Source organism: Amblyraja radiata, chromosome 25 (assembly GCF_010909765.2).
Source record: "Amblyraja radiata isolate CabotCenter1 chromosome 25, sAmbRad1.1.pri, whole genome shotgun sequence".
Classification (NCBI taxonomy): Eukaryota; Metazoa; Chordata; class Chondrichthyes; order Rajiformes; family Rajidae; genus Amblyraja; species Amblyraja radiata.
Window position 1 is genome coordinate 29,611,775 of NC_045980.1, and position 14,003 is coordinate 29,625,777.

Below are 14,003 nucleotides of genomic sequence, written 5' to 3' on the forward strand. Positions count from 1 at the left end.
ACCCGTATGAAACAAAAGACCAAACTCAGGCTGACGTCTGACTACAGTAGAATTGGTTACAATATAAACGATCGCTGCACCCAGCACAATCAGGCACTCCCGTCGAAACCCTGCAAAGCCATGTGTGCAAGAGGTATGGCCGTACTGCAAAGCTCAGTCTTAATACAGCTAAAATTCGTCAGTAGGTTATACAGGCATCTTGTGGTTTACGTGAGGGTTAAGTGTTTGATGGACACATTGATCTGTTTTGTAGTAAATGCCTACTATGTTTTGTGTGCTGAAGCAAAGCAAGAATTTCATTGTCCTATCAGGGACACATGACAATAAACTCACTTGAACTTGATATGTGGCAAATTAAACATATACGTGACTACACTGTAAACAATACATTTGAGCATGCTATTCCAAACATGTGACGGTGCGAATTAAGTTTTATAATTAAAGGAACAAGTGTATTATTTCATAAATGCATACATCAAACTGGTTGGTGTACAACGTGAGGTGCCTGTACATTCTGGGGTGCGTCTTAACATAAGTCAACCCGTGATTTTTCATAGAATTTTTGTAAACAAATTCTGGGCGGCACAGTGGTAGAGACCAGAGTTCGATCCTGATTCTGGTTGGTGCCTGTACTGAGTTTGCACAACCCTGTGGGTTTTCTCTGGGTGCTCTGGTTTCCTCCCACATTCTAAAGTTATGCAGGCCTGTAGGTTAATTGGCTTCTGTAAAGTGCCCTTAGACTAAATGAATACAGTAGCCACAAAATAACAGCATTGTATTACCATTTTGGACAGGATTTATTTTGGCATTGTTTACTAACTTCTATGTGCTAAATAGCACACACCCTAGAATTTCCGGAACAACTATGTTTTCAGTGACGTCTCCTCAGGTTAAACTAAATGCAATTTGTTTTGAAGGTGCGATTTCAAAAGGAATTTACTTCCTCTGGATCCAGCAATTATTATTTGATTAAGAGCAAATATGACAAGCAGACGTTTTAGATAGCAATTGACACTTTTCAGAAGGAATCATGTTTCATAAGATGCAAATATACGCACATTGGTTACGACTTTTCCAGCGAGTGACCTTTCATTGAAAATTAGCTGGTGTTGGCAGGGAGTTTTATTATAAGCAGCTCTTTGAAAGTGGAGTGCCTCAACCAGTATATCTACAAGGAATTGTTTGTGTACGTCAATGCAGATATAATTTGTGTGCAGTTTCAGAACATAACATAGATAAAAACAAAAAATGCTGGAAATACTCAGCATGTCAGGCCGCATGGGAATAGATGGCATAAATGCAACAGAGTCTTTTACCCAGAGTAAGGGAATCAAGAACCAGAGATTATAGATTGAAGGTGAAGGGGGGGAAAGATTTAGTAGGAACCCAAGGGGCAACTCTTTTTTTATACAAAGGGTGGTGGGTGTATGGAATAAGCTGCAGGAGGTAGTTGAGGCAGGTACTATCACAAGGTTTCAGAATATTTAGACTGGTAAACCAATTAACCAACAAGCCTGCATGTCTTTGGAGTGTGGGAGGAAACCGGAGCTCCTGGAGAAACCCCACGCAGGTCATACTTCCTAAGTTTGGAATGAGGATTGCTTTACGGATAACATAAAAACAGAATGCATACTAACAAGAGATTGAAAGCACAGAAGGACAAAAAGACAGGGTTCACTGTGGAGTGATACGCTGAAGCTGCCACTGCCCAGAGTTGAATTGTAGGCACATGTCCTTCTAAAGAACAGATGAAAACCCGAGCAAAACGCAGGCACAAACATTTGGCTCAATGACACAATTTTGTGAGAAGAAAGAAAAGGAGCTGCAATTACACCGTCCGCTATCATATTTCCAAAATCAAAAACATCTCACTAACAATGAATACTCAAAACACAAATCAGCACTGCCAAAACACTGTCGGTCATCATTTTGCTTTGTGTTCTATAAGTATCAATGATTTAAATGACAATTAATTAGTTGACTGAAGGATGATTGTTAACCAAAGCAAAGTGAAAATAATACAACTTCCAAGATTCTATTCACTTCACTAGGTGGCCCAGTACAGAGCAAATACCACATTGAAAACTGAAGCAAAACTAAGCTGGATTCACAACATAACTTATTTCAACTGATACGATAGAACTTTATTTATCCCAGGAGGGAAATTGATCTGCCAACAGTCATAAAAACACAAGATACATGAAACATTAAATTAAAGTGACGAGTGGAAAGGATTGGGGATGTGCAAAGATTGGGGAGGGGGGGGAGTCAGTCTACCCTAGAACAGAAGGGGGAGGAGTTGTAAAGTTTGATAGCCACAGGGAAGAAGGATCTCCTGTGGCGTTTTGGGCTGCATCTTGGTGGAACCAGTCTGTTGCTGAAGGTGCTCCTCAGGTTGACCAGTGTGTCATGAAGGGGGTGAGCTGTATTGTTCAAGATGCTCCGCAGTTTTTGAAGAGCATCCCACCCGCCAAGACCACCTCCCATGAATCCAACACCGCCCCCAGGACGGAGCCAGCTGTAGCAGTCTGTGAGCGGCAGGCAAACTCAAAAGGGAAAGACATGAATTTTATCAGTTTTTGTCATTAGAACTATATGGAAATAGTAACAAGTTGTGCAAGATACACAAGATCTCAAGGCCGAAGAGACTACAGTGAAGAAACTGTACTTGTTAGAATCTTGAGCTAAAAAGTGCTGGAGGAACTCCCAGCAGGTCAGGCAGCATCTGTGAGGGGAAATGGACAGTTGACAATTTGGATCTGGACACTTCATCAGACTGACACCAGAGTGAATTTTAATTCAACAGGTTTGCAGGCTTGTACATAACCGTGCAAGAAACTATTAGATAATTTATAGCACATTTAAAAAAAAATTACATTCTAACGTCATTCATTCATGTAAATATTTGTATCAGAGATTTCACTTCATTAATTTCGTTCCCAATAGACTTTATTTTAGACTTGAGAGATACAGTGTGAAAACAGGCCCTTCGGCCCACCGGGTCCGTGCCGACCAGCGATCACCCCACACTCCAAAGACGTTTGTAGGTTAATTGGCTTGGTATAAATGAAAATTGTCCCTAATGTACGTAGGATTGCATTAATGTGCGGCGTTGGTCGGCGCGGACTCGGTGGGCTGAGTGGCCTGTTTCTGCGCTGTATCTCTAAACTAAACAAAAAAATCATGGTTGAATTTTCCAAGCAGTTTATAAAGGAAATGGTCATTATCTTGTTTCACCCGCGGAAATTAGTAAGGGTTTTAGCTGCATAACCCTGCAAAACAAACAATTTCTCGGGAATAAAATTCTCAGAAGCACCCAATTGCCCTTTCAACACAACTTAGTGAGCATTGAACCCAGGCTGAACAACACATTCTCATCCTCAGCTTAGGCATTTTCCAACAAATGGCATAGAGGTAGAGTTGCTGCCTTACAGTGCTGACGGCACTAGAGACCCGGGTTGATCCTGACTACGGGTGCTTGTCTGTACGGAGTTTGTACTTTCTCCCCGTGACCTGTGTGGGTTTTCTCCGACAACTTTGGTTTCTTCCCATACTCCAAAGGCGTACAGGTTTGAAGGTTAATTGGCTTGGTATAAATGTAAAAATGATCTGTAGTATAGGATATTATTAATGTGCGGGGATGGCGTGTCGGTGCAGTTTCGGTGGGCCGAAGGGCCCGTTTCCACGCTGTATCGCTAAACTAACTGCCCCTCCAAAGTTTCATTGCTAGCTTTGCTACGGAAAAATACACTTATCATTGTGAAAGTGTTACATAGAAAATAGGTGCAGGAGGAGACCATTTGGTCCGAGCCAGCACCGCCATTCATTGTGATCATGGCTGATCATCCACAATCAGTAATCCGTGCCTGCCTTCTCCCCATACCCCTTGATTCCGCAAGTCCCTAGAGCTCTATCTAACAAAAAGCTAGGATGTGATTCACCAACTATCTTCATTTCTTGATAGCCAAATGCAGCGCAGAAGTTCAGGTTAATAGAAGTCCTCAAATGAGAATCATTGATGCGAGATTTTAATATCACAAGTCTGATATCTTCCATATTCAAGGATTACTTCGCATGATGGAACTACCCCTCCTTATGATATCTTGCAAATAATTTCGACTGCGGAAATTTTAATGTCGAATGTCATTTTGCAGGATGTTACCGTCAATTTAAGAAAATACGGTGCTGGAAGAGGACTTAAGAGACATTTGTTGTTCACAGAATAGTTACAATCATTCACAGGTGGTTTCACTTACCATCCATCAGTAGCCAGTGTCCCGTTAATACCCAGATAAGCACAAGTATGACTGACAGTGTAAATGAGAGTAGCTCGGCAGCAGTGAATCGTCCACAGCAGCCAAATGAAATTCTGAAACAATAACGGGAATTATGGTTAGTTCTGTTTTCATTGAACATGCAAAGAATCACACACAGAATGCGAAAGGCCTGGATAGAGTGGATGTGGAGAGGATGTTTCCACTAGTGGGACCATCTAAAGGGCATTCCTTTATGAAGGAAACGAGGAGGAAGTCAGAGGGTAGTGAATCTGTGGAATTCATTGCCACAGAAGACAACTCAATGGATATTTTAAAGGCAGAGATAGATAGATTCTTGATTAGTAAGGGTGTCAGGGGTTATGGGGAGAATGGGGATAAGAAGGAAAGATAGATCAGCCATGATTGGATGGCGGAGTAGACTCAATGGACCAAATGGCCTAATTCTACTCCTATCACTTATGAATACAACATCTTCAGCGCCAATAGAAGCTGGCAGCAATAGTGTTGGTATGAACTGCAAATGTTACTGCATGATTGAGCACACTTGCTCCACAACAGCTTGAATGAGAAATACACTATCATCCGCAAGTAGGCCAACTGAAATAATACTATCAAGATCCTATTACATATTCACAACCTGCAAAATAAAACTCCCTTGCAAAGTATTCCGTCCTCCAGATTTTTATACTCCTTTTTGCAATAAACAAGCATTTTCTTTCCCAAGTCCCTTATGAAAAAAAACTTCTAAATGTTTTAAAACAAGCACACACCATATTCGGAGATTGCGCCATTCTTTGGATAGTTTATTAAATTGTGCTTTTCATCTGGCCGTTCAAATAAATACACTAGAATACAAACAGAGTTCAACCTTGTGTACTGCGCTGGTTACCCCACCTAAATATAGATCATTGATTCCATAATTTGTTTCCTTTGGTTAACCTTTTGGCATGCAAAGTAGCTACTGTACTTGCCTGCATCATTGTGACTGCTCACCAAATGGAATTGATTGGTTATTAAGTTATGTAATATTCTGCATGTGGTGAAGCGGCACTCGGATACAAGATGTCCGAGGCATGAACATTCTCTCCCCCCCCCCCCCCCCCCCCCCCCCCCGCCATTTTTGTCTTCTGACATTTCGCTATTGATTGGTATTCCTTCAGCGTACACACTTCAATGCAAACAGTCTTTTACCCAAGGTAGGGACATCAAGAAACAGACGACATGGGTTTAAGGTGAGAGGGGAAAGATCTAATAGGAACCCGAGACAAAACTTTTCACAGAGGGTGATGGGTATATGGAACGAGTTGCGAAAGGAAATAGTTGAGGCAGTTAGAACATAATTTAAAAGATGTGCAGAAAGGAACTGCAGATGCTGGTTTAAACCGAAGATAAGACACAAAAAGGTGACCTTTCTTCTGAAGAAGGATCTCGATCCGAAACGTCACCTATTCATTTTCTCCTGAAATGCTGTCTGCCCCGCTGAGTTACTCCACGTTTTTGTGTCTATCTAACATTTAAGATAGGTACATAGATAGGAAAGGTTTAGTGGGATATAGGCCAAATGCAGACATATGGGACTAAAGAACATGTTGGTTGGCATGAAAGTTGGGCTGAAGGCCCTGTTTCTATGCTGTATCATTCCATGACTACAGCCTAATATGCTGGAGAAATTCCACAGTCCTGCTGTTGGAAGTAGGTGCTTGAGATTCCCACAAAACTGACACAATTTCTCTCTCTCTCTCTCTGCCATAGCCATACAACCATACAGCATGGAAACAAACCCGTTGGACCAATTCGTAAACGCCGATCAAGTTGCCCCATTAAAGGTGGTCCCATTTACCAGCATTTGCCCCATATCCCTCTAAACCTTTCTTATCCATGTACCTGTCCAAGATAAATAGGAAGGCAAAGATATCTCCAAATATCAGGAGTGCAAAACATCTACTTACAATGCAGTAGTTCACTTCAGAGCATTCATTGGACGCGCACTGCTTCGAGATACATTTAGTACACTTCTGTTACATGTTCAATACAATTTACATCCCCTCAGCAAATTAATCAATCCATGCATGCAGCATGAACCCGACAATATTCCAATACAGGAGCTGAGAACCAACTACTATCAGCACGAAAATGGTAAGCAACAACCATCTCAATAAGGTGAGAGTCTAACTGGTGGGGGATTCGGTAATGGTGATGCCATGAATATCAAGGGCAGTCTCTCTCTTATTGATGGCCACGGTCTATTTTGATGCATGCACACACATGAACTGCTTCAGTTGCAGATAGTTTGTGAGTGAAATTGAACCTTTCCAAGAAATTCCACTTTCTGGCACCTTTGAGTTGAAGGATCTCTCAAAGTGTTTCATATCCAATGAACGAGCCAATATAAGTTATTGGATTGCAAACAGATGTTTTGAACTCCATCGCTGTGTGAATGTGTATAACATCTGCGCATTCTAACATCTTCCGGAGATAGAAGGACAAATGCTAAACAACATGGATGACCTTAAAGGTAGACAAAAATGCTGGAGAAACTCAGCGGGTGAGGCAGCATCTATGGAGCGAAGGAAATAGGCAAAGTTTCGGGTCGAGACCCTTCTTCAGACTGGTGCCATTCCTCATTCAAGAATGGCAACTGATCAATTAAGACAATATTTGCTTAAAATGTCCGACACCATATCAGATCATACATGGTACTGTTTTGTTTCGAGATACAGTGCGGAACCAGGCCCTACAGCCCACTGAGTCCGCACTGACCAGCGATCCCCACACACTAACACTATCCTACGCACACTGGGGACAATTTTACATTTAGAACAAGCCAATTAACCTGTAAACCTGTACATCTTTTGAGTGTGTGAGGAAACCGAAGATCTCGGAGAAAGCCCATGCAGGTCACGGGGAAAATGCACAGACTCCCTACAGACAAGCACCCGTAGTCAGGATCGGGTCTCTGGCTCTACTGCTACGCCACCGTGCCGCCCCTGCTGTACCATATACTAATAAGACCATGATCTGGTAAGAACAGCTTTCAACCTAAATATATTCTCCTTATAGTGCAAACACCTTCCGTTTCGCAATGTTCAAGCAAACTGGTCAGGTATTTTGTATCAGTAATCAGTCAACAACAATATTTTTGTGCGTTCATCACCAATGAAAGAGTTTCAAAAGCACGGTCAACTACAGCAAAATGAGCTGAAAATAATTAAAATGCCTGCAAACTCCCAGAGGACATGCATAAAGCATCTGTAAACTAGCAGAAGAATCTTGCTACCGTCTCAAAGATCGGTTCAAAGTGAATTATCCAAGCTCGAGAATGAAGCTTGCAAAATGCAGGATGAGTGGGTGGAGGGCTGCAGAAGTTCAGCACTGTATTGAAACAAGCTAAACTAAGATGTTCTTAGACTCTTCAAAACATTATTCAACACAGCTTAAACTGGTACAGCTCTCCTGAAAGGGTGGAAGATTGCAACCTTCACGTGGCACGCCCTGTTTCGACGAATGCAATCAACCTGGCGTGCACAATCAAGTAAGATCAAATAGAATAAGTTGTCCTACAACTTTAGGCTGTGCACGCCTTACGCAAGAAGAAGAAGAAGCTCTCCTGAAGTCACGGTTCACACAACCATACTGACAGACAAGAACAGAATTGCAGTCCAGTGGGCTGAAAATATGTTAAAGCTTATTGAAAAGCCCATCCACAAAAAAAAAAAATGCACTCTCATTAAACCATAATTAAATCCATAAGGGACATTTTCCACCTCCTGCCATCAGATGAAAGGGGGGGGGGGGGGATCTAATATATAAACCATAACATTTGGCAAAGATGAATTTCCAGAGAAACTGTAAAATAACTTTTCCATAACATCTTGAGCAATATTTGGATGGAAGAAATCCATAAACCTCAAACATGCTGATACAGAATCCCACCGCCTCCAGGTCTTGTTTAGGGATCGAAGGCAAGTGCAGAAGTAGAGTCATTATATAGGAACCTTATGGACAAATAGAAAGCACAGTTGCCACATCAAGCACGAGAAACTTGCACAGATGATCACATCAGGGTTCAGTGGTGGACTCCACGAGATAAGCGTGCAAAGGGTTAGAGGAGAATCAATGAGATAGATTCCAAGCAGAACATGAAGCACTATAGAACTGCCTCCAACATCAGGGTTGTGTTCTTCCAATGTCCAACACTAGACGACGACTGTGGTTTATGGTCTGAACTTCAGTTACATACATGGCCACAGATGGGATTTGTGCCACGCATACTATCACCAGCCACCAACCACCACCAGACAGATGTTTTCAGAACAATTTACATTGTAAAATATATCAAATCAGTTCAGTGCAAGAGGGTGCAGGCATGAAGCAAGAAGGGTGGCAACTTGGGCGAGAAAACAAAACACCACTCACGGAAAAGATACACACAAAGTGCTGGAGTAACTCAGCGGGACAGGCAGGATCTCTGGAGGAAAAGGATAGGTGACATTTCAGGTATAGATTCTTCTTCAGACTTAAAGTAGGGGATGAGGGTGAAGAGCTGGATGCAAAAAAAGACCAGGACCAATCAAGGCCATCAATAAATGACCTTGGGCAGGGAGGTGCCTTGGTAGGCAAATACATGGTCGTGGAGCCAGGGAGCAGTGGGAATCACAGTGTAGGGGGGGGGGGGGGGGGAGAAGCAGTGAGATAGGGTCTTGCAGAATTTCCATCATAGAGAGGATGAGAACTTCTTCAAAGAAGGCACACCTTGAGGAGATTTCGCAGGTGAGTAAGCCAAAATGTAGAAACGGATAACTGCACGTGCTGGTTTATAACAAAGAAAGACACAAAGTACTGGAGTTACTCAGCGGGTCAAGCAGCATCTCTAGACGAAAAGGATAGGTGGCGTTTCGGGTTGTGACTCATTTTCAGACTGAAAGTAGACTTGAGGGGGGGGGGGGGGGGGGGGGGGGAAGAGGTGAAAAGCTGAAGATGAGAAAAGACCAGGATCAATCACGGCCAGCAACAAATGAGCTCAGGCAGAGAGGTTCCCTGAAAGCTCGTTTAGCATGCATCAATGGGAAGAAAGCACATCAGAAGGAGGCAGAATGGCAGGCTTATTGTGTAGTGCTTTATGGTGTGATTCAAATCAGGAAGTTTCATTCTTGATGTATGTTTGGTTGGTGAACTGGCCTCTACATCCCCAGGCTAAATTCTAGAGCAGATAGCTAAAAAAACAACTTAATTGCAGTTAGCAATCAATTAAATACCAAAAAACAGATGTGGAATCTAATACAAAGCTAACCAAACAGGCTCCAAAGTATTATGCGCTCTTTCTTCACTAATTTGAACCAATAGTAGGCAAAACGACTGCAGGGTGTTTAAGCAATTAAGTCTAAATCAATTTTCTGCTACATGGGATTACATACGTTTAGGCAGTCTTTTGAGATTCTTATTCGTCAATTATAATTAAACCCACTGATTTACTGTCATTGCATGGACCGAATTTCACTTTTATTACATGAAATTAAAGAATTGTTATTGCATTTTAGTGCAGACTGGCATAATATCCCACAATTAAGCGCATTTTTATCTTCGGTTCAAGAGGTAAAGCAGTACAATACATTGATACCACAAAACCCAATTTAAAAAGTATTAAAACTGCATGATCTTAAGCATATGGCAATAAAAACCCACAAAGCATGCCTGTGTTCCAGTAATATTACACACTGCTATTCCAATGGGATCAATATCGTACAGTTTTCAAATTTTCTTCAAGTGGGACTATATTAAATCTGTAACCTTCTCTCTCAATTCTTTTCCCAGGTTTTCTCCTCTCTCTACCCTTTTCAGGCGATTTCCCCCAATGTCACTGCTGATTTTTATTTTGATTCTGTCTTTGTTTCCTCTCATTTCTTGCTTTTTAACTGCTGCTACAGTGTGCTGCACTCCCTGCTCGCCCCGTTTCCTGCAGCTTCCACTCATCCACAATGCAATCAATGCTCAGAAGAGGTCGAAAATAGCCCAACAGTTGGGAATCAAGAGAGGTTGGAAAAAAAAGTAAAGAGTGGAGTAAACAGAGAGACAAGCGCGAGCCTTTATCACAGCCAGACTGTGAAATCACAAAAGATTCAGAGTTCACTACCGTGCTGATAAAGAAATGCATTCGATCCATCTAAACGGGATGATATGGGCCTTGTGCGCTTTCCATGAGTTCTGTTATGAATACAGAATACACCATGGCCATGTCTCAAATTCCCCAATGCAAAAGTAAAAGCAGCAGAGTACCAGATGGTCGTAAAGCAAATGAGAGTTAAGATATTCCGTGTGGAGAGCCGTGGGCAACAAAAGGCCAGAGAGACAAGAGAACAGACACATACATAAAATACTGAATGCAGTGTTTGCAGATATCTTTGTGAGAACTTGCCGACAAATTGTGCCAAACCCACGGCCTATATAAGTTTACACCCATATCATCTTTATTGTGGACAAGCTTAATGAAATCCAAGGTGAGTAACATTACTGGTCCCAGTAATGTTACAAAGTGCACTTCCAGAGTGGTTCAGTCCCCAGTCACCTGTAAACAAATCGGCTACATCCCAGGATTATTCCAAAAGAGTTCAGTTTAGTTTTATGTCACGTGTACCGAGGTACAGTGATAAGTTTTAGTTGCATGCTAACCAATAAAGACAATACATGATTATAATTGAGCCATTTACTGTGCTTCCTAGTTAAAGTAACTCCCCGTTGGATTGCAACCTTGTCGTGGTCGGGGAGCTTGTGTGTCTCAGTGACCCCTAGAGCTATGCCAGCGGGAGATTCGTCTCCTGTTAGGGTCTCCCATGCTGGACAGGTCGAAGGGTAGAGGCGAGACGAAGAGCAATCCACTGGTCCTCCAGCTTGGAGGTTGAGCACAGGGGCTAACAACCCTGTCTCGTAAAACAAATATGTACAGAAACAGCAACTGAAGGAATCAACACTACTGGGCGTGATGGACTTCCAGGGCTATCGACAGATGCTAGGATGAATGTCAATGGTGAAAGCCAAAAGGAAGCCACTGGCAGGAAGGTGGAAGTTCTAAATGCCAAACATAAGCATCACGGGAAGGCGCTGGAACTGGATTGGCCATATACTGAGAAGAGAACCAGACAGCATCCCAAGAATAGCCCTGCACTGGACATCGGAAGGGAAAAGGAAAAGAGGGAGACCCAAAACCACCTGGCGTCAAACTGTAGAGGAGGAAATGAAAATAATGGACCTGACCTGGGGTCCAGAAGCTAGCCCAGAACACACAAGAGTGGAGTACCGTCGTTGCTGCCCTGCATGCCAGGAGGCATAATAGGCAGTAAGTAATAGTTAAAGTAAGAAATGTTGCTGTAGGAGTAGAGATTTGAAAGTGTGGAGCGATTGTAACATGTGATCGTAGATCTGCTTCTGTGGCTGGCACACAAATAGTCGCCTGGGTTGGGTGCCATCTTGGAAGTCATCCATCAGAGGCAAAATCCATAATCGCAAAGTTTCAAAGTCTGGCAGTCTACTTCACCTGAGCAAGTAGCAAGTATTTACATTCAGTCTCAACAACAAATGCAAAATGTACAGGTATTGGAGATTTCATTTCAGCAAAAGTTAATTGCGCAAATAAATACAAAGCTGGAAAGGCTTGGGTGGGTTTAAACAAAGATGTTTCTGCTTATAGGAAAGACAAAAACTAATGTCAGTTACAAAAAAAAGGGGGGAATTCAGATAATACTAAGCTCCAGGTTTGATTGCAACCTCAGGTGCTATCTGTATGGAAGTCATACAATATTCTTGCGGCTGGTTAATGGTAACCACCATAATGTTGAAGAACCACCCAGGAACCATTAATGCCTCTGAATGTCAACAATAGGTTGTCATTATCTCGTTGTTGGAGATAATCAATAGCTCAAAGTGTAGCTTAAGTGTTGCTTATCATTTCCCAGCCCATGCCTGAATAATGTCTGGGTCTTGCTACACGCAGGCATGGACTGCAATATCTTCAGAGGAGCTGCAAGTGGAGTTGAATGATATGGAATCATCGACACCATCCCCATTTCTGACCATATAATAAAAGGAAGACCATTAATGAGGCAGCTGGAGAAGGTTGGGTTGAGGACAGAGTCCTAAGAGACTGCTGCAGTGATTTTCCAACAGTGGGATGATTGACCTGCACCAAGGTCAACCTTCCAACTTTGTGCAAGCCATGATTCCAACTACAAATGCGAGTTTTATCTGGACTCCTGATGCTTCATTAGTCTAATGCTGCCTACATATCAACAGTAGTTACGCCTTCTCAATATGCATCAACCCCGTCTCAGCAACACCCCTTATACCCAAAGAAAAGCTTGTGGATTCGCAACAGAGACTTTCACATAATGTGGACAGATGCTTCAGTGCAGGAGCAAGCCCTGCACTCGTCTGGGCTAGTATCCTTCAAATGGCATGTTATACAGACATTTTGACTATAAACAAAATGATTCAAGTAGGCATTAGAGGCGTTTCTCCGAGTGTTCTGGCCCACATCTAAAGCAGATCATCCAGCCGCTAATCTGGTTGCTGTTTTCAGGAGCTGGCTGTAAAAATTGGCTGCCGTGATTCAGATATTAAAATAATTCACTGAGATTACACTTGAAAATGTCTTTGTCAGCTGTAAAATAAAAATGCTCATGGACATGCTGAGGTTGCAAACAGCACTACATAAATGCAAGTTTTTTTTACCTCTATCTTTGACGACAGATATAAAATATATATCAGACAAAATATATTCGGCTGTGGTTCAGTAAAGATTTAAAATTAACTTAAAAGCTGGAAATTTAGACAGGCTCAGATAGCAAAACATTTTGTATAAGCAGTTTTAAGTCTATACTGTGATAATCAAGGATCTTTTTGCACATAAAAAGGCAGCCTAAATATTTATCTTACCATAGAAAATGAAAATATCTGAAAAATTATGGAAATAGAACATGACTCTCAGTTTGAAGATAAGACACAAAATGTTGGAGTAACTCAGCGAGACAGGCAGCATCTTTGGAGGGAAGGACAGCATCTCCGGAGAGAAGGAATGGGTGACATTTCGGGTCAAGATCCTTCTTCAGACAGACAGGTCTCAACGCGAAACGCCACCCATTCTTTCTCTCCAGAGGTGCTGCCTGTTCCGCCGAGTTACTCAAGCATTTTGTGCCTGTCCAGTTTAAACCAGCATCTGCAGTTCCTTCCGACACATGACTCTCAGTTCACTTTGAACAAAATAAATGCTATTATAAATTCTTACTTGTTCTGAGTTGTGCAGGCTCTTGTTAAATACTGGCACATTGGGAGCAGCAGAAAGGCAAATGCTATTGTTGCAAGAACTGAAAGAAAAAAGAATCTATTGTGAGTTTCAGCTAATGTGAATATTATCAACTCTCAGAACTCGAGACCGAACTCCGATTATTCACTCAATTAAAAATGTCTGCGGCCATTCAAAAGAATTATCTACAAATACAAAAATGAAAGAACAATTTCATTAAAATTGAAAGGAAGGCTTAACTTTTTCTCATGCAAAAGGTACTCCAAATTAAATGTAGACTGTTAACAGAATGTTAAATCATGCACAAATTATTCCACAAAGTTCTAATAATTTAACACTGGCTCCCTCCATTGAACCTAAACAAGGGAACAACAATATTCAAAACAATCTGATTATAAATGGAAATGCTTCAATGGAAATCACATTCGTATACC

At 41.9% G+C, this 14,003-nt stretch overlaps 1 protein-coding gene across 2 annotated transcripts in view; it reads right to left on the minus strand.

The window, feature by feature from the left end:
- sppl3 (signal peptide peptidase like 3) overlaps window positions 1–14,003 on the minus strand; it is a 130,723-nt gene that overhangs the window by 20,391 nt on the left and 96,329 nt on the right. For both annotated transcript variants that reach the window (XM_033043674.1, XM_033043675.1), the window contains 2 exons: window positions 13,552–13,630; window positions 4,257–4,369 (listed from right to left, as the gene is read on the minus strand). In XM_033043674.1, the coding sequence (XP_032899565.1) occupies window positions 4,257–4,369; window positions 13,552–13,630 (192 nt within the window). The remainder of the gene's footprint in view (window positions 1–4,256; window positions 4,370–13,551; window positions 13,631–14,003) is intronic.